This window comes from Setaria viridis, chromosome 9 (assembly GCF_005286985.2).
Source record: "Setaria viridis chromosome 9, Setaria_viridis_v4.0, whole genome shotgun sequence".
In the NCBI taxonomy this organism is placed as follows: Eukaryota; Viridiplantae; Streptophyta; class Magnoliopsida; order Poales; family Poaceae; genus Setaria; species Setaria viridis.
In genome coordinates, this window is record NC_048271.2 from 40,873,392 (window position 1) to 40,896,470 (window position 23,079).

The following is a 23,079-nucleotide window of genomic DNA, read 5'->3' on the forward strand; positions in this document are numbered from 1 at the left end:
CTGATCTGGTTTGGCTTCACTTTTCACTTGCCGGAAGTCCACACATGTATAGTGGCAAACAAAAAAGGACAATGGCATTACTGTGCAGTATATCTCCAAGTTCGTCAAAAGAAATCGACAATATCATATTAATCAAGGTTTTCACGCGCGAATAGCAGCTTTTACACTAATTAATTTTCAATACATGAAATCATGTCCATACATCTTTATATAAACATGTTTCTACGTCTTTATTATGAGTGGGATGGAGATGTGTGGGCACATGACTTCTATTTGCAGGCCGCGTAACAATATTAATGCTGAGCTTTATATATGCTAGCTAGTGTGTAATTAAGTATGGTTTGGCCGTGTGTACGTGCTTGGGCCAGTATCTGTACTGAAAGAAGCAAGGCAATGACATTAAGCCTTTGTGGAGGTACCCCACATCGATCGTCCAGGCAGAGGAGATCAGCAGCAAGCTGATGATGCACGGACAGTCCATGCATGGCACTCTGCAGCCGACGGAAGGCAGAAGCCAGAGAAAATCAGTAAGTGTGGGACCAAAAGGGGGACAGAAAGAGGACAGTATGTACCGAACTAATTAACCTTAGGCTTCCTAGCTCCAGTGCTCCATTTCTTTTAAACAATGTAATAAGACATGGTTCGACCATAATTAATATCGTCTCTTGTATATTATAGTGTTTATGATCACAAACTTTATTTAGTGTGGTCTTTGCATAACACAAACACGCAGAGATCTAAATCAATTTTTGGGTGAATGCGAGACAAACAACACTTTGTGATAATTTATTAGATGCAAATAAATATCGGGTATTGAGTTATGTTTTTGGGTATTGGCTGATGTTGTAATTTAGAAGTATTAGGGGCATTGTCTGTTGTTGATCCTTTTTAATGGCAGAGTGCGGGTAATTTAGAAGCAGATATTATGAACATTGTAGGTAATTTTTTGTAATGGCGATAGTCCGTGATTAGAAATACATTAGATCCAATTGTTATTGTTCAAAATGATTGTTAGATAGACCATAAAATCAATCGCCCACAATGTTTTTCTTTTAGTGAGAAGTTTTAGTATTTTTCTCTTATTCCAGCATGCCCTATATGCGAGGATTAATGTAGAGGATCCAAAAGGAGTCTATCACTAGAAGTAAGATAAGATATAGTCCACGAGTCCTTATGTTGATTGATAGTTAAAGTTTTAAATCTTACTCCACGTATTTTGTTTCGTTAGAATAAAGTTTTGACAAAGAGGTACTCTCAGTATTTTGTTTATGTGATACAAGTATATCCAAAAAGAAAATAATTTTGGATATGAATCTAATGGTATAGACTTTGTGTCATGAAAATTATGTATTAATAGAAATAAGAAAGTTCTAGTAAAAATAAGGAAATTAGTAACTAGTACTGTCCTCTGCTAACATCAATCTAATTTAGTATGGACTTCTTGAAACCAATTAGATGCGTACAATCGGTGGGGGGTCCTATAGATCAGACCAGGGGCCCTGCAGGCCCTGCTGAGGACACAATTGACTCATGAACATACATGACTCAAGCAAACTAGGCTGGTGTGGTCCTGGGGCTATTTGTCTCTGTTTATAGGGTGTTTGGTTTGAGAAATGAGGTAGTACATCATCTTCTCACTCTCTTTTTTTTGTTTGGTTTGTGAAATGGAATAAGTTGATCCATTATCATGTCATTCCTCACAAGTTATACTAATCAGTTCATTCTACCAAATTTGAGGAATGGACTCATGCATAATAGATTACATACCTGGGACGATGGTTCGTCAAACCAAACAGCACCTCTAGTTTCTCGTTAATTAGATCCAGGTGGCTCGCTAGGATCGGAAGATATGCGCAATGCTCCAAGGGTTGATGAGTTTAACCGTGCATTCACTGATGCAGGCAAATAAGCATCGCGTGCGTGTTGGCAAGCTAACTATAGTACGTAGGCTCCATGTCGTGTAGCTGTCAGAGTACCAAGTACGTGTGCACACTGCACAACACATTGCATGGCTCATAGGGGTCCAGTGTTTTTTTTTAAGTACGTAGGGGTCTGAGTATTTGCGATCTTGCGATCGATCAAATGTGTTTTTTCCGATCCGAGGAAATTAATTATTCTCTCCATCCTAAATTACTCTTTCCTAGATACATAGCAAATATCAAGATGCATATCAAAATCATTTACTTAGAAGAGCTAAAATGAATAGTAATTTGGAATGGAGGAAGCAGCAAATTAGCCGATCGATCAAAAGGACCGTATATACGTACGTCATCGTACATACATACGCGTCGTGTCGTCGTATGTTAGCCTGTTAGGAGAACAGCAACGGCCGGCGGCCACGTAAATGATGCGGTAGCCTGGTGGGCGAACATCGTGAGCAGGCTCACATGTGATCATAAAGCTTGCTGCTGCATGGTGCGCTACTAGCTGCTGTAACTCCAGCCGATCCCCTTGGCCTTCCCCGACGATCCCCGTACATGGACACGCAATGCATGGTCCCGTCGATCGGTCTGTGCATGATTGAGATCGATGACGCATATTCATGGCCGAATGTCCTGCGAGCACACACCGGACAGTACTCTTGGCACGACATGCATCACTTTGTACTAGCCAGAGAGTTAGTGTGTTGGTTGTTTATTTCCATCCATCTTTCATCGCAGATCGCCACTGTGCGAGTGGCAACTCACCCAGTGCGTCCTGCATAGTACAAACTACAAAGTTGCATGCACTGCTTCCATCTCGATCGATCTTGGCCTACCCTACGTACCATAGGCACATCGCCAGTAGGAGAATCGTACGACGCGGGGACCGAGCAAGCGAGTAGCCATGCATCACCAATTAGGGTTTCTGAAAGTTAGTAGAAGCTTATAACTTCTATCAATAATGCCTGTACTAAGACTTTTTTTAACCTTGTTTTAAATATATACTCCTTTTCGAGTGTCCATGTTGAATTGTTAATCTTCATGAGACATGCTGGAAGTAATAAGAAATAAATTCTATGACTTCCTACAAAAATAGAAAACGTATTACTGTCAATTTTGTAGAGTCCTCCATTTTTTTTGCAACAATAGCCATATGGTCTAATTTGTTTCTAAATTATCCACCTCCACCATTATAATAAAGCCAAACCCTTTAAATAAATCTGCATCAAAGTTATCCATCTCCTCCATTATGAAAATAAGTCCGAAGTATCCCTCTAAATATCTTCATTAATTTATTCATCTATGTCATTATAAAAATATAAAGGAGCCTCTTAAGTTTACATCTAAATTACATATCTTGATCATTATAGAAATATCTCAAAGTACTCCTATATGTGCCCATAAATTACCTAACTCTGCCATTATTAATACATAAAACCTAACTCAAAGTCTAAATGTATGGTGTGTTCACCATGTAAACCTCATATATACGTATGCATGAAGAGATGATCATACTAATTTCTATGTCAAACACATTGCTTGATATAACAGCTCAGTTAAATCCTATGTCAAACACACACATGGAGATGAGGTACAAGGGCAAAACTATGAATGGGGATGAAAAAACGTATACGGTAACAGGCACGTAACTAGTTGCTGAAGTCTATCACAACCATGTAAAAATAACAAAGTATCTATATCGGTATTGTGTGTTAGAATATGAACAAATTATTAAAAAGAGCAAAGATAAACAATTATGATTATAGCTATCGTCTCTAGGTTTATTCTCATGAACGACTTATAATATAACTCTTAAAATGGCTAACACAACTTTCGCTCCAATCATCTCTCCCGACCACTGGAGATCCTCCTTGACAATCATCTCTCCCAGGCCACTGGAGATCCTCCTTGACGACGCGAGCAGTGCTCGCCGTGGCCAACCACTCAAACTTTCGGGGCAGACATCCTCGTTAGGTCCCAACAAAAATACTCCTCAAAGGCACCTATGGATTTTGGTCAACCGATTCCTCGACGTTTGGGCACGCCGTGAGTCCATCTTAATTTTAATCTTTCGTGGTGCTTGCAACAAATGCTCCCCGACATGAATTAACATTGCCAGCAATGACTACAAGCCGTGCAAGTACCATGCTCTTTACTGTAGTACTCCTATTCATTGTCCCTGAATTGCACGAATCTAAAGCAGTAGCGTCTTCTCAATAGCTCGGAGGCTATTTCATTAATTCTATGTCAAAATCCTAAGAGAAAATCCTTAAAACTTGTACAAGGCTTATTATGCATGAACGATCAAGTACCGAAAAAAATTAAGAATAGATAGAGCATAATAAAATCCTCATGAATTTTCTAGATTTATTTTATAAATCAGTTGTGTTATTTTTTCAATGGTAGATGATGTATATGTCGATAGTGAAATGTGTAATGATTTCATCAGTTTCAACATCCGGTGGCCTAGCCTCTTCAAGGTACTCATAAAGAATATGATATGCATGCGTGCATTTATCGAGATGAGGGTGCGTCCGTGTGTTTAAGGCTATTGTCTCTAAAAAATATAAATCCCCCACAAGTGCGCTTATATTATACAAATGGATTCAGAGTTTTGTTTCCTAGTGCATTCTAAAAAATTTTTTGGGACTTCTCTTGTGCAAAAAATAACAAATGTCTTGAAACTGCACCAATTACGCTAGCACTACGTCACACTTATTTACCATGCTCTCTCCACCCAAAAAATAAGTCATTCTATGTTTTCCTTAAGTCAAAGTTTTTTAACTTTGATCAAATTTATAGGCAAAAGTACCAATGCTTATGATACCAAATAGGTAGGCAAAAGTTTTTTTTTTACCGACCAATGTCTCATGGCGAACTATAATGACCAACCGCTAAACGGTGATTTTATATTTTTACCATCAAACGTCTGACGCTAATATAGGGTTGTGGTATGGTGACACCAAGGAACTGTTCACAATTTCGCTTTATCATTTCCAGTAGCACCCTTTCCTGAAACCATGTATGGTCTATAGTTCTTCTTTTTTACTACGTCAAGTACTACCACAATATGCATGATGCATACCGTGGAGTGAGTGGGTCCAGGCAAGCCTACAACTACGGACTTGCACGCAGAAAACTGCATTGATTCTATGGGCGACTCCTTCTAACGCATCACTATTCATCTATTATTCACCTGAGCTGTTGTGGCTTCTCCAGCTTCAGCTCCTGGACCTCACGCTACATTGCAGGAGCCAGAGCTTCAAAGAGCCCGGCCAAACTGGCCCTATAGTTCGACATCGATCTTTAGATCATGTACTGCTTCGTGCAGAGTACAGACCATGGACTGGCAGCTTAAATAGACCAGATCGATCTTGTCCTTTGCATTGGTTGAGTGTCGAAGGCGTGGCAAGTTTTTCAGGATCAGACTATGCACGTTAGATGCTACCAATGCAAAACGGTTATAAGTATTCAAATCCACAATCTGAATTACTTACTATATATAAATATCTGAATTAAATAATTGGTTTAGATGTTTTATTAAATTTGAAAAAAAAACTATTTTAGAGGGTAGGGTGTGGAATGTCAATCAACATGAGCAAACTTTTAATTGACTTAGGAAGTTGAAAGCATTAATTGCTAGATGCATCCAAACAGAACCTAAGGGCTCGTTTGGTATGGCTGAGGGAGGCTTCGGCCTCGCTACTGTAGCAGTACTGTAGCAAGTGGAGCCGAAGCCATGGGGAGCCACTTTTTTGGCTTGGCTTCACCTCCAGTTCATTTTGAAGTCTCGGTATCTGTTCTGGTTTCATGCTATAGTAACGCACAATGCTAAATAGTGCGCGTTACTATAGCGCGAAGCCGAAGCCCTATTGACCTAAGTCGTGCCAAAGGGGTCTAAATGTGGTAAAAAACAAAAATACAATTGGTGATGGCTCACATGAAGTGTGGCAAAAACATAACATATATGGTCGCTATTGTCAGATAATGTGGGGGCACTCTGAGTTATCAGAGCCGATCGATCGATGCTGCTACCTTTGGGCCTGCCTGCTAGCTGGAGCCACAACTACTCGCTGGCCCGGCAAAGACTATCAAAGACCAACTGCTGGAGTTGCACCTGCATACGCACTAACACAGCACCTCCTGGCCTCAGGGTTTCCAACTTTCCACGAGCATATGCTCTTTTTTTCTATGTTCTCGAAATAGTCTCACACATCCATCCCTTTCATTCGCACATCCATGCAATCGAGGTAGGAAAAGAAACCTCTTCTCTCCTGTCCTCTATACGTTTGAAGCTCAGCAAGAAGACAAAACCCTCGCTAAACCTCCTCCTTCACCATGGCCTCACTTCTTGCCTTCTCCATTGAAGCATAAAAAGCTTGCAACTTGTTGTTATTCTCTCTACCTCCATCCAACCAACTCACTGCATGCTCTTGCATGATGCATGATATGATGAGGAGGAAACAGACCACAAAAGAGGACCAGACGTTCTCTACCATGGTATTGTAGCTCTCTTTCGTTCCTGTCCATCCCAGCTGGAACAAGGATGCAATCATGTGCTATATCCCATTCCTCACATTTCTCTTCTCTGGTGTCTGTTTCGTTTGGAATGAACAGCCTTACCATGGCAGGATTCCAACTCATGGCGGTGGTGGCACTGGCAGCGGCAGCAAGGAGGCGCACCGTTACACGCAACACCAGCTTCCACGGCTCCCTGGAGCTCCCATGGCTCCTCATCTGTCTGACACGCCAGCTGAAGCCTCAGCGAGCGCCGATGATGGATCCGCCGGCGGCAGTTGCTGGGTCAAGCCGGGCTGCATGATGGAGCTCGCCAGGCTCGCGAAGATCCCGCAGCCGGCGTCGGGGCTCATGTGCCCGCGCTGCCGGTCCACCGAGACCAAGTTCTGCTACTACAACAACTACTCCCTCTCGCAGCCGCGGCACTTCTGCAAGACCTGCCGGCGGTACTGGACGCACGGCGGCGCGCTCAGGGACCTCCCCTTCTCCAACAGCGTCCGCCGGCGCCGCCGCAACAAGCCGTCGAATAATAAGCAGACCTCATCAAAGGTGGCCTGCTGCGGCGCTTTTTCCGGTAGTACAGGCATGTCGCCGTCGTCATCCCCATCCTCAGGTGCCACCATTTTTAGCGGTAGAGTGGCAACGGCGGCCACGGCCATCCTGAAGCCGCTGGAGCAGCTGCTAATAGGAGGTGCCGAACACCACAGAGCTGGCGCGTCGAGGCTATGGTTTCCCGGGCACAGCTCACAGGATCCCGTTCCCTTGGGCTATCGCCATCAGCTCGGCAATAGCAGAGGCGCCGCCACCACCATCAGGCTAGAGCACCAGCGCTACCTTCCGCAGAGGCAGCCGTTCTCTCTCTTGGGCTACAAAAATGGCGGCACCGCACCTGCTACGTCTGCCATTTTCCCGTTCAGTGAAGGAGCAGGCGGCGCCGAGGCTGCTAGCTTCGCTGGACAGATGCACGCAGCCATCTCCAGGGTGCGCGGCTCGGCAGCGGTGACGACCACGGAACTGGCGTCAGAGATGATGGCGGGGAACCCAACAATACCTTCAACGGAGATGGGGACATTGGCAAGCTCACCGGGAGAGTTCCTGGTGGGTGTGCAAGGAGACCACGACCTCTTCCATTTCTTGGGTAGCGGCAGCTGGGCATGTGGCTATGGAAGCACTGCAGGCAACAACGGCAGCGGTGGAGGAAGCAGCTGCACGGCCGCTCCGGGCAGCGCCTGGCCGGACCCGTCAGGCTTCACCTCGTCGTCTTCTGGTAGGAGTACTATACTGTGACGTAACCCGGCCGGCACTACTGATGCTGCAAAAGGTAGCCTATATCGCTTAGGCTTAGTCGGCTATTGAGTACATCAAACTAAGGAGCTAGTTGTGGTACAAGATTATACACAAGCTGGTTGATTTATCTGGAAACGGTAGGCAGTAGTTTTTACTGTTAACCTTTCATCAGGCGTGGTTCTATCTTGTTTTCACTGCTACGTACCTGGAGGCTGTTCTTGTACTGTTCTTCTTTGGCGTACAGCTGGTGGGATTTGTACGCTGCTGTCCATCTGCCGGGTCCAATGGCTTATTACTAGAAGATGCTACAGATTACTCATCTTTATATCTATATATATACTCCCTCCATTCCAAATTATAAGTCATTCCAAAAATCTTGGAGAGTCAAAGTATCTCAAGTTTGACCAAATTTATATGATAACATAATAACATTTATGATGTCAACTAAGTCTCATTAGATTCTTCATCAATTATATTTTCATAGTATATCTATCTGAGGTCATAAATCTTTATAATTTTCTCTATAATTTTGGTCAAACTTGAGATGCTTTGACTCTCCAAGATTCTTGGAATGACTTATAATTTGGAATGGAGGGAGTATTTGTTTGAGTTAGTAGGCAATGGCTTTCTTAACGACTGGACCTACCCTGCATATATAGAAGTGACGCTGTGACGACGGTGAGATAACAACGCACGTCACTGCTAAGGCCTTCGGGTCGGGCCTCGATCATCAGAATTCGGAGCTATAACATGGCCCATCACTACCAGTAGTAGTGACAGTTTCTGTGCCACTGTTATTTTTGACTGCGTGAAAGGTGATGCAAAACACTCGGCCTATTACTTTTGAGTTAGCCCAAGTGACGAGCATGGGCGTCGCCCTTCACTTTTGACAATGAAATGCCAGTTTTGTAACCTTATCTTAGTTGTGCCCGTGCGTTGCTACGGGCAACAAAATTAAACATTTAGCGCGTGGTGGTGACAGCATCAAGGACCTGTTTGGCAGGGCTACGACTCCTCCTAAAACGGCTCTAGTTGTGTCTCCTCCGATGAAGCAGCTTACCCGGTGATGCTGAAGTCATTTTTTGAAAACATTTAACAAAACGGCTTCTCCCTATTTTTTATGAATGTACTGAGCCAAATTGTCATGCAAAATTAATGAATATAACTATAAATTAACTAATACTTTCTTTTTTCCTCCCTCAGTTTTCCATTTTCTCCCCTCATTTATCTCCGTTTCATTTTATATCCCTTCCTCTTTTTTAAATTTTTTTCCGGTCCTATCACTTCCTTATCTATTCCTCTTCAGCTATTCTTATCCGTTCATTCTCAGGTCGTTTGGACCTCGCTGCTCTGGAGCCACCGCACAGCTTTAACACGTTTCAAGCTCACCGCACCCTCCCTCGCCGGAATATTTAATAATTTGCCACTTTTACACAGGTCACACCTTTCATTTGCCAGCTTTAGAATGGATCCTACACTTTTTCCACCGCATAACATTTGAGCCAACACATTTGCCACTTTGTCCTACGTGGCACAACACCTCCTCCCTCCATCTTGGATTAGGCACGGGAAATGACCGTCGTGCCCTCCCCTTATCCGTTACCTCTGAACGCCTTTTCCAACGCCTTCCTCATCCTCTTCTTCCTCCCTTTCTCCCCAACCAGAATGGAACCGTAGTTGTGAACGGTGGTGGTGGCAGCGGCGGGTGACGAAGTTCTTTGCACGAGCTGGATCTGAGCGACCGTTGGGATCTTACGCATCCCCTTGTGCAGGGGCTCAACAATGGAGCCTGATGATTACCCTCCTTGGTAAGTTAACCATCCCCCTCTTCACTGAGTGTAGTAGGTACTTGCCTTAGAGGAGTTGGATGTTTCTAACTCCAAAATTTTCTTATTTCATGATTGTGCCAGGATTGATCCTGGCAATGCGTTTAGAATAGTGGTTAAGGTTGAAAAATATAAGGCAAATGCAGAGTATGGTATTGTAAACATGGATGAACAACAACATGTGTTGTGGGTTGATAGATGCAGTGGGTACAATCTGGATAAATTTGAGGTTGATATGGCTAGCAAGATATATTGGGGTTCTAGTCAAACTCTTTCAGTGTGGTCCGTGGATGTTGATAGTGAAGCTGAGTGGAAGATTAGAAGAAATGTGCAGTTTGAGTCCATGATTAAGCATAGATGGAATGAAGGATTAACAAATGTTAGGGTACAAGTCGTTGATAAGGAAGGGTATCAGAATGTGCACAATTGGGCTGGGTCAGAAGGAACTTCTGGTGTAACAAATGAAGATGCAGGTGAAGCTTGTAACTCTCCAGATTTGTTGATTGGAGTACTTTGACAATACTGCCTGATACTAATCAAGATGGTGAACCTTATGTTCTGGCTGATGAGGATATGGTGTTTGAGGCAATGAACTTCAAAGCAGCAGATGAGGCAACAGCACAAGCAGCAGAAGAAGAAGTTGTTATTCCTGTCATTCCTCCTGATGTTGAACAATACATGTGTGATGCTGGCATTAATGTTGATGACAATGACCCTTCAGAGCCAGTACTTGATTGGGACAGGGACAACCCAGATATGAGAGTGGGGACAATGTATACTAACATGGTAGATTTCAGACTGACAGTTAGGCAGCATGCTATAGTGCATGCGTTTGAGCTTGGGACTGAAAAGTCAGACAAAAAAAAAAGATTCAGGGGTGTTGACGCCAGATTTCGTCACAAGTAAAATCGGCGTTAGGAGAAGAAGAAATGGGAAGGTACAGTAGAATACAGGGGTGACAGTTGGAAATCGGCCGAATGGCGCTACAGTTAGAGATCGGTTGGTTGGTGCTACAGTCCAGGATCGGCCGATGCTACAATACAGAATCGGCCGATGGATACCCTTGGGGTTTGGATCGGACACACCTGGTTCCCGATCGGTTACCCTTTGCCGATAAGGAATCGGCCGATTAGGAGATTGGAATAATTGGGCCGGTATGGGCTTGGAAAGGATCAGAAGGATGAAGAGGAAATCAGCCCATGAAGTGTATAATAACCAACCTAGTACGAGTCGTACTTGTAAATATTCGTTTTCTATTTGAATTAGGGATAGAGTTCTAGTCAGATAAGGAGTCGTCTGTACGGGGCTATAAATAGCCACCTTTGTAGATCTGTAATCATCAACTACTCAACACAACCAATTACTATTTCCTTGTACTTACTTTCAAGCAGGCGACTTCGCCAAATACTTTCTTCTTTTTCACGAGTTCGTACGGGTTGGCAAGGCTGCATCAACTTGACCTCCGGCCGATCTTGTAAGTTCTGTTTACCGAGTAAATTCTAAGCTTTAACCTCGGGCGCATCGCTGTTGTTTCGTTTAGATTTATTCACTAGTTATCAATATTTACTAGAATCATAGGTCTTACCTGTTTTTCTAGTTTTATCACCAGTTATCCAGCTAGGAATCGGCAGTTTCGGCTTTCCTCATATTTTGTTGTTTAATTTACTTATTCCACGCATAGCCAATTAGATCTGTTCCTAGTGTTGCTATTGTAGCGTTGTACCGATTACTTCAATTAGTCGTCGTTCACGCTGCCTGATAGTCGGCTGCTTCATAGCCGAATTCTTCATTACGGTAAATCGGCCGATTCACTGATAAGCTCCCTCGAGATCGGAAATTTAGCCGATCGTAACTTTTGGATCTGATACGTATTCTTCCTTGCCAATCAACATGTTAGATTGGCTGGCACGCTGTACGAATCGCACCAGGGCAATCACCCGAACAGGAGTTAAGCAGATTCTCCCGGGTCGTGTGTCAGACGCTGGGGATTCGGTTGACCGATTTCTAGCGCCAACAAGGGGTTATTGCAAGGATAAAGGGTGTCCATGGATAATTAGAGCTAGGAAAAAAGCTGATGGTTGTGTCAAGGTATATTTACTAACTTACATGTGTTGTGATATTTTTGTATATACCTTACATATCTTTACATATCTGTTTGTTCTTGAACTGAAATCTTGATGTCACGTGTAGGTCCAAATAAACAGGAAAATTCATAAGTGTGCTTTAAGAAGCAGAGTGGTGGGCACAGTGGCCAATCAAGCTTGGGTTGCTGAGAGGGCAATACCTTTGCTGAAGAAGAAGCCTGGAATGGGTGCTGCAGATGTGAAGGATGCATTAGAGGATAAGTACAAGATCAGATAAATTACTAGACAGTTTGGTATGGTAGGCAGAAAGCAGTTGACAAATTATTTGGTAAGTGGATGATTCATTTGATTGGTTGTACAGGTTTAAGGCAGAAGTGGAGTTGAGGCAACCTGGTAGTGTAGTTGAGATAGGCACTGTTAAAATTGGAGAGAAGCAGCACTTCAATAGATTTTTTTGTGCTTTCAGAGGTAGTATAAATGGATTCTTGTATAGCTGCAGACCTTATATTAGTATAGATTCCACTGCTTTGAATGGCTAGTGGAATGGTCATATGCCTTTAGCCTTAACTTTAGATGGCCACACTTGGATGTTTCCTTTGACATTTGGTTGGAGAGGACAGGTAAGGCTACTAGGCAAACCATATGTGATGGTTGTGGTGAAAAGAGTCATAGGAAGGGAAGTTGGAAGTGTAGGCTGACTGGGGCCAAGAAGAGGTATGTTGTGCACATACTGACCTCTAATATTAAGTATTGTCATGCCTTAACTACTAATACAGGAAAAGGATTAAGAAAGGAGCAGTCAAGCTAGGAAGGAAGAAGACCAAGAAAGGCACTCCTCCTGAACCAGTCCAAGTGACATCACCCAGGACAAGAGCTGCATTAGCTAGGGAAGCAGCCCAAGCAGCTGAAGCTGCAGCAGCTAGGGAAGCAGCACAAACAGCTTAAGCTGCAGCCACCAGAAAGGCAACTCAAGCAGCTCTTGAAGTAGAAGCACAAGTAGAAACAGTTGAAGCATCAAGGACTAAGAGGTTGGTTATCTCAAACATGTCAAATTGATTCATATTATTGAAAACACTCTATAGTAAACATGTTGCATTGCACAGGAGACTTGCTTTGGAAGCACCACCTGCTCCTAAGGTTGAGGCTTTGGAACCAGTACCATTGGAAGTGGTGGCAGGACTATCAGAACCCATGGTGTCAAAGGTTACAAAGAATATGACTCCCAGGAAGGTGCTGGTGACCAAGGTGAAGAAGGCCACACCAAAAAAGTTTAACTTGTGTGTGTCTGCTTGGGTGAATGTCTGTGTATTGCTTTTATGTGTTGGCCATGAACTATTCTGTCTGTGTGCAGGCTATGAACTATTATGTCTATGTATTAGCCATGAACTATTCTGTCTGTGTGTTGGGCAGTTGGCCATGAATTATATGTATGGTTGCTTAAGCCTAGACTTGTTCATTCAGTAGAACGGTTCATTCAAAAGTGCAACAACTTCATCAGTAGAAATACATCATTCCTAACAAACAAAAGTGATTGTTCATTCATTACACACAGATACAATACATTGTTGACTGAAACACAGATAACAAAGTGCAACACAAATGTTCCTACTACTTCAACATGTAGCCAACTACAACACCCATAAATCCTACGAGCAACACAGTCAAGAGCACCAAGGCATTCATCATTTTATCCAGTTTTGCCTCCATGGCTTCCTTCTGCAACTTCCCACCTGCTACTGCCCTCCCCGCACACTCAAGTACCATGGATTGCTCTTCTTGTTCATCAAGTTGTTCATCACCTTGCCCATGAAACACTTGAATCACCTTGGCATCAACCAAATCTTTGAAATAAAACCTTTGCCACCTATAGTACTCACACTTATCTGGAATCTGAACATCAAGTGCTATACAAGTCAACAAAATAAAGCCAACCAAATGCAAATTTCGAAATCACAAATCCAAAATCAAACTCACCCATCTTTCATTCCTTGAGCATTTTATGTAGATCCGACCGTAGTTGATAGAATCTTGCTACATCCACCGCTCAATTACCCGTACCCTATTGCAGAAAGGGCACTGGATCAATGGTAAGCCCATCTCCTCACCGACAAGAGGATCTGCAACCGGCCTCCTGCCACTTGATGACATGCCAACTTGCGACATTGCTTGTGTGTGGTGAAGGTGAGAAGATACCCGACGAGCAGAGTAGGAAGGAAGGGCAGTTCGAGGGGAGAAAGGGAAGACGAGCAGAGCAGGAAGGAAGAGCAGTTCGACGAGCAGAGCAGGATGAGGCAGTTCAACGAGAGGAGGAAGGCGTTCGGGGGTAACGGATAAGGGGATGGCACGATGGTCATTTCCTGTGCCTGATCCACGCTGGAGGGAGGAGGTGTCGTGCCATGTAGGATAAAGTGGTAAATATGTTGGCTCAAATGTTACACGTTGGCAAAAGTGCATCACCTACGTAAAAGTAGCAAATAATTAAATATCCCTCCCTCGCCAGTCCTGTCACTGCTCCCCACCGCTACCCTGCCTCGCCGCTGCTGCAGGGCGTGCTTGGAACCCTTGCTGCCGCTCGCCTCACCTCATCCGCTTGCCTCGCCTCGCTAGGCTAAGCAAGGCTAGCTCCCAAGGGGAAGTTTGCTTTCTTTGCCGCTGCTCATCTTGCATCGCCCCACAGCTCGATCCGGCGGCGGCGGAGGTCGATTCGGCGGCTGCGAAGGTCGATTCGGCGCCTGCGGGGAGGTCGATTCGGCGGCGGAGGAGCTTGAATCGGCTGCGGCGGAGCTCGAATCACGGCGGCGGAGTTCCTTGTGGCACCGTGACGCCGTTCGACAGTGCCTTAGGCGGCCTGTGCGAGCACGCGAGCAGGCGAGCGAACCTTGCTCGCGCAGGAGATCGGTGCGTACCCCCTTCTAATTTCTGATCGGTACAGTTATTAATGTCCTGTTCTAATATTGGTGCTCCTGCAAAAAATATTCCCCATGTTTTTATATGTCGTTGGTACCCTGTGATATTTTGGTGTCCCCATGTTTCTAGGCAATGCAGTATGTGTAGAGGCTCATTTGCTTAATTGTGAAATACACTTTGAATACTTGCATGCAGGGGCGGATTCAGGGGGTACCTCTAAAATATTGTAGACAAAGCCTAAGTCACCATTAATTTCTAGCTCTAGCCCTTAATCTCTACTATTTAGCCCCCCCGAGGTGTTCATCCTGGTTCTGCCCCTGCTTGCATGTAATGAGCTTGCACAAGCAAACAGACTGGAGGCCTTATTCATTTCTGCTCTACGAGTGTATACTCTGTTGAAGAGTGACCATTTTTCTGCTAATTATGTACATATTTGCAGTATTTTGTGGCAGAGACATGTAAATGTTCTCTTCATTATAAGATACGTGTATGAGTAGTGAGTAGCCTAACTCATTGCCTCTCATGTGTGTATTTCTTTCACCCCTCAAGTTGTTAGGTATCTCCTGTCAGCACAGGGACATAAGGATTTTTTTTTCCTGTTTGAACCAGTAATTTTTAATTATTTAAGAGATAGAAATTTCTTTTATCCTATATGCATTTTGTCAAATTCTAATGCTACCATGTCTTCTTGTCTTATTGGTATGGTATGATTGCTAATCGCACTATGATTTATTATTTATATGTTATCTGGATCAATGTTCTTTGGAATTAATAACCTTTCAACAGCAAAGAATCTTGCTCTGGCTGGTTTTAAGTCTGTCACCCTACATGATGCGGGAAATATGGAAATGTGGGACCTATCTGGCAATTTCTTTCTATCCGAGCACGACATTGAGAAGAACAGGGCTGTTGCTTGTGTTGCAAAGCTTCAAGAACTTAACAATGCTGTTGATATATCTGCTTTAATAGAAGAATTGACCACCGAGCACCTTTCAAAGTTCCAGGTCTGCTAGTTCTCCACTGTGTTAAAATTTGTTACTTCTTGTTATGTTGTCTTCATTCCTATCCAGTGATAGGTAGCATAATCATTGTTGAGAAACTATTTTATTTGAGATCCCTTTTTGAAGTGTATGACATTATAGATATATTCGGGTTAATTCCTGGTGTTGATAGTAACAGGCTAATCCATCCTGGCCTTTGATATGATCTTTAATGTTCTTGCTCATATTCTCTATTTGATTTCAGTATCTGATCCTATGATTATGAGTAATTTTTTCTTTTGTATCCAAGTGTCATCGTGCTCATAGTACCAAATGATCTCCTTTTGTGGGGCCTAGTTGAATTTATTTGCTTGAAATAAAAATTACTGAAACCTGGAGTTAAATTGAATCAGTGCAAATCTGTATGTTATCTCTTTGCCAATTGCAAGTCTATGTAGGGTTTGCTTATACCACAGATGTGCTTCCATGCTATCAGATGCATCCATGACCCAACTTTTCCAACCTACTTTGTGAAAGAAGTTGGTTATTATTCTACTGCAGAACCCCTAAACCAACCTTGTATATTAGTATCTTTCTCTGTGAGCCTGATAGTATCTTGATAGCTTTCCACAGTCAATAAATTTGGAAATCTTTAAGTGACACCACAATTGCAACCTCCGATTAGTAACATCATATGACTTAAGCCTATATGTTCAGATTAAAGTGATAAAGTTTCCCTCCATTATAATTTATTTAATGATAGTGACATGTTTGGTAGCATCACTGAATGTATTGCTGCAGTGTTCAAGTCTTGTATCATAAATTGTCAAGGTAACTGTGTGAAGTCATCATACAGTTATCATACTTACACTTTCTGATTTTCAGGTGGCTGTTTTCACTGACATTAGTCTGGACAAGGCGTTTCAATTCGATGATTATTGTCGCAGCCACCAGCCCCCAATTTCCTTTATCAAAACAGAAGTCCGTGGTCTTTTTGGTAGTGTCTTTTGTGACTTTGGGCCTGAGTTCGCTGTTCATGATTTTGATGGTGGAGATCCACATACTGGCATAATTGCATCCATCAGCAATGACAATCCTGCAACAGTGTACTGTATTGATGATGAGCGCCTTGATTTCCAGGAAGGTGATCTTGTTGTTTTCTCAGAGGTCCAGGGAATGAATGAACTGAATGATGGCAAGCCAAGGAAGATAATCCGTTCAAATAGTTACCTCCAAACTTCCAACTTTGACACTATGCAAAAAGAAGATTCCCCATCACATCAAACTTGCGATAAATGCATGGAGTACTAAATGTAGACGAAATCAAAAACTAATTGCACAGTTTTGTTGTACTTTGCGAGACGAATCTTTTGAGCCTAATTAGTCAATATTTGGACAATAATTCACAAATACAAACGAAACGCTACAGTTGCGCATTTATGGCAAAATGCCAATTTTACCACTCCCAAATTGGGAACTAAACAAGGCCCAAGACCGTATTCGTTTTGCATCGAGGAGGATACAAGTAACTTTGGCATTTATACAAAAGGTGGAATTGTTTGCAGGTGAAAGAACAAATGGTTGTAGAAATTTAAGAGTTTGAGAGATTCTATTAGAGAACCTGGCAATTTTCCCTCTGGGTGATTGTTTGAAGTTTGACGGCCACCTCTGCTTCATTTTGCATTTCTAGCTTTGAACAAATTTAGGAAAGAGTTTGGACGTTTCCCTGCTGTTGGTTGTGCCCAGGATGCCCAAAGGATTGTGGAGTTCACTGCTTCTTTCAATGAATCCACAATTGATTACAAGATTGAAGGTAAGCTTGATGAAAAGCTGCTGCGGCTTTTTGCAAGTGGTTCTAGAGCTGTCCTGAACCCAATGGCTGCTATTTTTGGTGGAATTGTTGGTCAAGAAGTTGTGAAGGCATGTTCTGGAAAATTTCAGCCACTACCAGGTAACTGTTATGGATTACAAGATAGTTTATGCTTCTCTGATATTTCCTTGAAAGGATTCTTTCCCTCTGGTTATAAATATTTCCTTGCTCTGATATTTTCCATTCTTAACACTATTATTTGTCAAATTTGCTTAGAATATGATTCTACCATTTGGCAATCAAATTAGACAATTGCATTGAGCTCCATAATCTTTGTTCAGTCAAATTAGACAATTGCATTGAGCTCCATAATCCGTGTGCCTAAGGCCGACACTCGGCAAAGGTCCACGTTTTTGCCGAGTGTCTGCCGTCTGGCACTCGGCAAACGCGCCGTTAACCTGGACGCCGTCACAACCGTTGTCGCCAAGTGCTAATTTTCGCCGAGTGTATTTTTGGCCGTCAGCAAAACGTTTGCCGAGTGCACGAGGTTTGACACTCGGCAAACATCTGTTGTTTGCCGACACAAAATTTGCCGTGTGCCATATGCCGAGTGTTACACTCGGCAAACTGTTTGCCGAGTGTTTTTGGATCTTCGCCGAGTGCCTGTGGCACTCGGCAAATTTATTGCTTCCCGTAGTGATATATGATTTTGGAAATAAACCAACCAAATAATAATACATGTAATAATTGAAGTATACATCAGTAAATCTCTACCGTTAACAAATACGGATAGAGATTACTACTCGATTAGCCGGGGTTCTCTTTTCTGCAGCACAACATTCACATCTGACTGTTGTAGTTCATTAGTCGATGTTCAGAGTCTCATCGACAGGAGCTGCATGCGCTGAAAATTACCATTACTATTCAGAATGGCACTGTGGCAACACCACTTTATGATGTGTCAAAGTTCTGTACATGTTCAGCTAATTAAAAGACCGTGACACTAAGAAACAGAAATACTTAGCTAACCGGTAATCCCTCCGTCTCACCTGTCCAATTCATAAGATTACACTCTTCGTAAGATTTTATGTTTTAAAAAATATCAATCATATTGCGGTTTTCATGAAATGGAGGGAGTAAATATTATTAACTCCCTAACGAAATACAGTATAATGCATACGCACAATGGAAAAACAATCATGGCAGATATGTGCAAATAGGTTCAGAATCTCCTTGATTAAGAGATCAATATGACTTGGAACGGAGAGAGTAAATATTACCTCAAATACAGTGTAATGCAGATACGCGCAATGGAAAAGCAATCATGCCAGATGTGTGCACATAGGTTTAGAATCTCCTTGATCAAGAGATCAATTTGATATGAGACATTATTCCGAGTTTCAGTACATTGTCTCTGTCTGCAATGAGACTGACATGGCCGCCGTCGCCACCGCCAAGCCCTGTCCGCTAGTACCCGACGTCAGCGGCCGGGACTTCCTTAACAATGGGCGCCCTTGGCGGGATCCCCAGGAATCCGCCGATCTTGGGTACATGGCCCTCCGGCGTGCTCCCTAGTGGACGAGGACGACGGTCCACGGTCAGCGCCGGCCACGCAGCGACGTGCCCGAACGATGGGGGAGGCTCCACGGTCGGCGCCGGGTGCCCAACGACGTGCTTGTCCGACCAGATACGCAAGCCCTCGGCGAGCCCGATGACGGCGGCGCCGACGAGCGTGGAGCGGGCGGCGACGCGGGCGCCCCGGCGGAGGTCGACGAGGCCCCACGTGGCCGCGCCGGCGGCGATGCCGTTCCAGGGGTCCTCCTTGCGCCGCGCGAAGAAGATGGCGTTCTCGAACACCTCCCAGACGGCCCAGAAGCCGGCCCACGAGCCGCCCAGGCGGGGTGCGTGCGCGCGGACGGCACGGGCGCCGCCGGCCAGGCGGTCGCCGTTGGGCGAGTTGCGGAGGCCCTTGAGGAAGTGGTAGGCGGAGCCACCCGTCATGCCGCACCAGAAGCCACAGCCCACCTCGTCGATGATGTGGCGGCGGGCGCCCGGGAGGTGGGCATACGACGGCTCGTCCAGCCAGCCCATCTGCCGCTACCTGCCGGACTCCGGCGCCGGCCGACGACGCGCGCGGCAAGGTAGCTTTGTTGGAAGGAAGAAGAAGCGCAGGAGTCGACGGTGTCTGATCGTCTTTGTGGAATTGGATCTGTATACGATGGCCGTAAGTTTTGAGGGAACGAATAGTCGTCTCGTGGCCAAACTTTTAACTCTGTTGGGATAAACGTATCGTGTGCGAATTTGAATATGATTTATGCTCAAGTCGTTTAATTCAATTCAGATTCTGATGCTTCACGTCTGCACAACTACTTGTTGCTATATCTACCTGACGTCCTCAAATTAATTACACTCAATAGCAAGCTTATAATAACAACTGGTGTCCTTGTGGTCTTATAATAGATCAGCTAAAAACAAGAAGAATTGCACTCGTCCTCTAATTTCTTCTTTCTCTATGGCAGCAGGTTTTTTAGGTTCAGGCGAGTGTTTCAAACTTTGGATGTTAAAAAAAAAACCTCAGGGACTTGTATTAATTTAGGGACCCGCGGTCAAAATTTTATTTGATTCTGTGAGCTTTAGTTTCAAATGAATCTGAGCCCTGAGAACTGCACATTCTCAATTAGTTTCACATTTGTTTGGAACACCTCTGACTGTTGTACCTCATCAGTGTGATGGTTAGAGCTCCAAGATCAGAAGCTTTACTGAAAACTATCATTGATGTTCAGAGTTTAGAGATTGGATGACACTTCTTCCAAAGTTGCATCAGACTAAGCTACTGATCATTAGATCTAAATCATGCAACCATATAGTTGTCATTTTCTGGATCATCTCTCTAGTTGCGTGGTTTAATTCCGATGGTGTTATGGTCGGCCACGTCTACAGGCACCGCAGGAAGGACAGTGGCTAGGGGAGCCAGGGCTGGCGTGCGGCATCAAGCAAGTTAGTTAGAGAGTCCAAAGAATTAGGAGTGTTGTTTCCTTTGAGAGTTATCTATTAATGTTAGTTAAGATTTGTGAGAGCAAACTGTTGTATAAGTATTGGACTTTCACGTTGAATAGAGATCAGCCAGAGATTGAGTTAATCTCTCTCACTCCCTGGCGAACCCCTGTGCACGCCTGTTCTCCTTGCGCCCCCCCTGCTCCTCGACGTCGGCCATCCAGGATGGCGTCGCAACCTCACCGCCGCCGGGATCCTAATCCTCAGCCACCCACGCAACATGAGTACTACCTTCGCAGCGCTACGGGTTCCAACAATCTGGTATCAGGGATGTCCAGTTCGATGCCTGGAGCTTCGACTTCCACCGCGGCTGCAATCACCACAGCCGCCAGCTTCCCCACCACCACCGCCGCGCCCGTTACTCTTCCACTGTCCACGGCCGTGCCGGTTGCGGCCATCGACACCCTGACTACCGCCATCTACGGTCTCCAGCGTCAGATGGGCCAGTTCGCGATGAGGCTGGCAGACGTTGAGGGCTGCGCGTCTCCGCACTCCAGCGGATCATCCCAACTACAGGCTTCGTCACCTTATGGCCTCCCTGGCTATGGAGGGCTGCCCGCTGCAATGTCGATGGGATCTGTCGTAGTTCACACGACATGCCCGGGGCTGCCGATCACCGCGGTTCCTTTTTTGCACTCGCCATCGCCGATCCCGCCGCTCGATGGCGCGCCGTCCGGGCCGCCCGCTCCGCGTGCTGATCAGGCGGACGCTCTTGGCGTTCCTCGGTTCCACAAGCTGTCGTTCCCCACCTACGATAGCGCGGACGATCCGATGAGCTGGCTCAACAAGTGCCGGCACTTCTTCCCGGCTCAGCGCACCCGTGAGGCTAACAAGGTGTGGCTCGCTTCGTTCCACATGACCGGCATCGCCCAGCACTGGTACTACATGCTGGAACGCGACATCGGTGACATCAACGCCATCTCTTGGCTGCAGTTCTCAGCGCTATGCTAGCAGCGGTTTGGGCCCGCTCTCGGCACAAACCACCTAGCCGACCTAGCGCGACTGCCGTTTTGTGGGTGGGTTGACGAGTACCAGGTGGCATTCCAGGCCAAGATGGCGCATGCAGGCCGCCTGTTGCCGTAGCAATAGGTCCAGACTACATCCGCATCGACGTCGAGCTGCAACCCCGCAGGATCTTCAGCACGCCATGATGTTGGCCCGCGCCTACGAGCGATGCGCGGTGTCGACATCGCGCCCTGTGCGCCCCCAAAGTCGCCCACAGCCGTACCAGGGGGCGATCGTCGCGCCGTCCGTGACGCCCACGGCAACACCATCTCCGTCGACGATGCAAACGCCGGCTGCGGCGAACCAGCCGGCACCAGCCGCTCCAACGAGGCCGTTCCGTCGCCTCACGCCGCAGGAGATGGCGGAACAGTGCCGCCTCGGCCTCTGCTACAACTACGACGAGCAGTACATGCGCGGTCACAAATGCCCGCGCCTCTTCTACTTGGAGGTCTCAGACTTCATGGAGGATGATGCAGTGCCAGCTGCGGAGGGCTCGGTCACACATGAGGAAACCCCACGGATATCCCTCCATGCGATCACCGGCATCCACACAAAGGACACGATGCAGCTCCACGTTCAGCTGGGCGATCAGGAGTTCACTGCCCTCCTTGACTCGGGGTCGACGCATAACTTCATCAGCGCTTTCGCGGCACATCGTGTGAATCTTCGGTTCCTCGACAGTTGCGGCGCCCATGTGGTGGTGGCCAACGGTGACCACGTGGCATGCTGTGGTCTCGCCCGTGATGTCGCCGTCCACATCGGCACCGAGGAGTTCCTGCTGGATTGCTACTCGATTCCCCTGGATTGCTATGACATGGTGCTCGGCGTGGCCTGGCTTCGCACGCTGGGGCCAATTCTGTGGGACTTTGATGATCTTTGCATAGCCTTCTGGTGCCAGAGCCGCCGGATTCTGTGGAAGGGCATCGGCTCGACGTGCATCGACATTCCAACCGACCGGGCACCTCCATGCCGTCCACGGACCAAAGGAGGCTCTCTTGGATCAGCTCCTGGATATGTACGCCGACGTCTTCACCGAACCAGCCGGGCTGCCACCAGCACGCCCATGTGATCACCGTATCCACATCAAGCCCAGCACGGAGCCAGTCGCGGTGCGACCCTACAGGTATCCGTAGTTACAGAAAGATGAATTGGAAGCTCAGTGCGAATCCATGCTCCGACAAGGCATTATACGGCCCAACACATCACCGTTCTCAGCGCCAGTGTTACTCGTTAAAAAACCGGATGGCTCCTGGCGCTTCTGCGTCGATTACAGGGCGCTCAACGCTGCCATGGTCAAAGATAAGTTTCCCAGACTGGTTGTGGAGGAGCTACTGGATGAATTAAAGGGGGCTCGATTATTTACCAAGCTGGATCTTCGGTCAGGCTACTATCAAGTCCGTGTCGTTCATCCTGACGACGTGGCAAAAACAGCATTCCGCACTCACCATGGCCATTTTTTGAACGCACGAGATTGTGCCTATTTCATTGATATAGTACCATGGCCATTTTGAATTTCTGGTGATGCTATTCGGACTACCAAACGTTCCATGCATCAACCTTCCAGGCGCTGATGAACGGAAGGCGCTGATGAACTTCGTGCTCAAGCCGTTCCTCCGCTGCTGCGTCCTCGTCTTCTTCGACAACATCCTTATATACAGCTCATCATGGACTCAACACCTGCAACAT

At 45.6% G+C, this 23,079-nt stretch overlaps 3 protein-coding genes and 1 pseudogene across 3 annotated transcripts; 3 read left to right on the forward strand and 1 right to left on the reverse strand.

Annotated features, from left to right (window-relative positions):
• The first annotated feature begins 5,880 nt into the window (after positions 1–5,880).
• On the forward strand, positions 5,881–8,046 carry LOC117840359 (uncharacterized). The gene is made up of 2 exons (XM_034720867.2): positions 5,881–6,422; positions 6,540–8,046. Exons 1-2 carry the CDS (start codon positions 6,360–6,362, stop codon positions 7,725–7,727), a joined length of 1,251 nt encoding a protein of 416 aa, XP_034576758.1. The 5' UTR covers positions 5,881–6,359; the 3' UTR covers positions 7,728–8,046.
• A 1,463-nt stretch (positions 8,047–9,509) lies between these two features.
• LOC140221207 (uncharacterized) lies at positions 9,510–13,971 on the forward strand (annotated as a pseudogene).
• A 1,387-nt stretch (positions 13,972–15,358) lies between these two features.
• LOC140221379 (ubiquitin-activating enzyme E1 3-like) lies at positions 15,359–16,914 on the forward strand. Its single transcript, XM_072290930.1, has 2 exons — positions 15,359–15,548; positions 16,410–16,914. The coding sequence occupies exons 1-2, from the start codon at positions 15,387–15,389 to the stop codon at positions 16,833–16,835; spliced, it is 588 nt and encodes a 195-aa protein (XP_072147031.1). The 5' UTR covers positions 15,359–15,386; the 3' UTR covers positions 16,836–16,914.
• Positions 16,915–18,801: 1,887 nt separating this feature from the next.
• On the reverse strand, positions 18,802–19,425 carry LOC140221208 (mitochondrial import inner membrane translocase subunit TIM17-3-like). The gene has a single exon (XM_072290524.1). The coding sequence runs from the start codon at positions 19,423–19,425 to the stop codon at positions 18,802–18,804; it is 624 nt and encodes a 207-aa protein (XP_072146625.1).
• Between the last annotated feature and the right edge of the window lie 3,654 nt (positions 19,426–23,079).

Coding starts and splice junctions, on each gene's coding strand:
- LOC140221208 (XM_072290524.1), bottom strand. CDS start 19,425: ATGGGCTGGCTGGACGAGCCGTCGTATGCCCACCTCCCGGGCGCCCGC.
- LOC117840359 (XM_034720867.2), top strand. CDS start 6,360: ATGATGCATGATATGATGAGGAGGAAACAGACCACAAAAGAGGACCAG. Junction 6,423..6,539: donor ACCAGACGTTCTCTACCATG/GTATTGTAGCTC, acceptor TGGAATGAACAG/CCTTACCATGGCAGGATTCC.
- LOC140221379 (XM_072290930.1), top strand. CDS start 15,387: ATGGAAATGTGGGACCTATCTGGCAATTTCTTTCTATCCGAGCACGAC. Junction 15,549..16,409: donor AGCACCTTTCAAAGTTCCAG/GTCTGCTAGTTC, acceptor TCTGATTTTCAG/GTGGCTGTTTTCACTGACAT.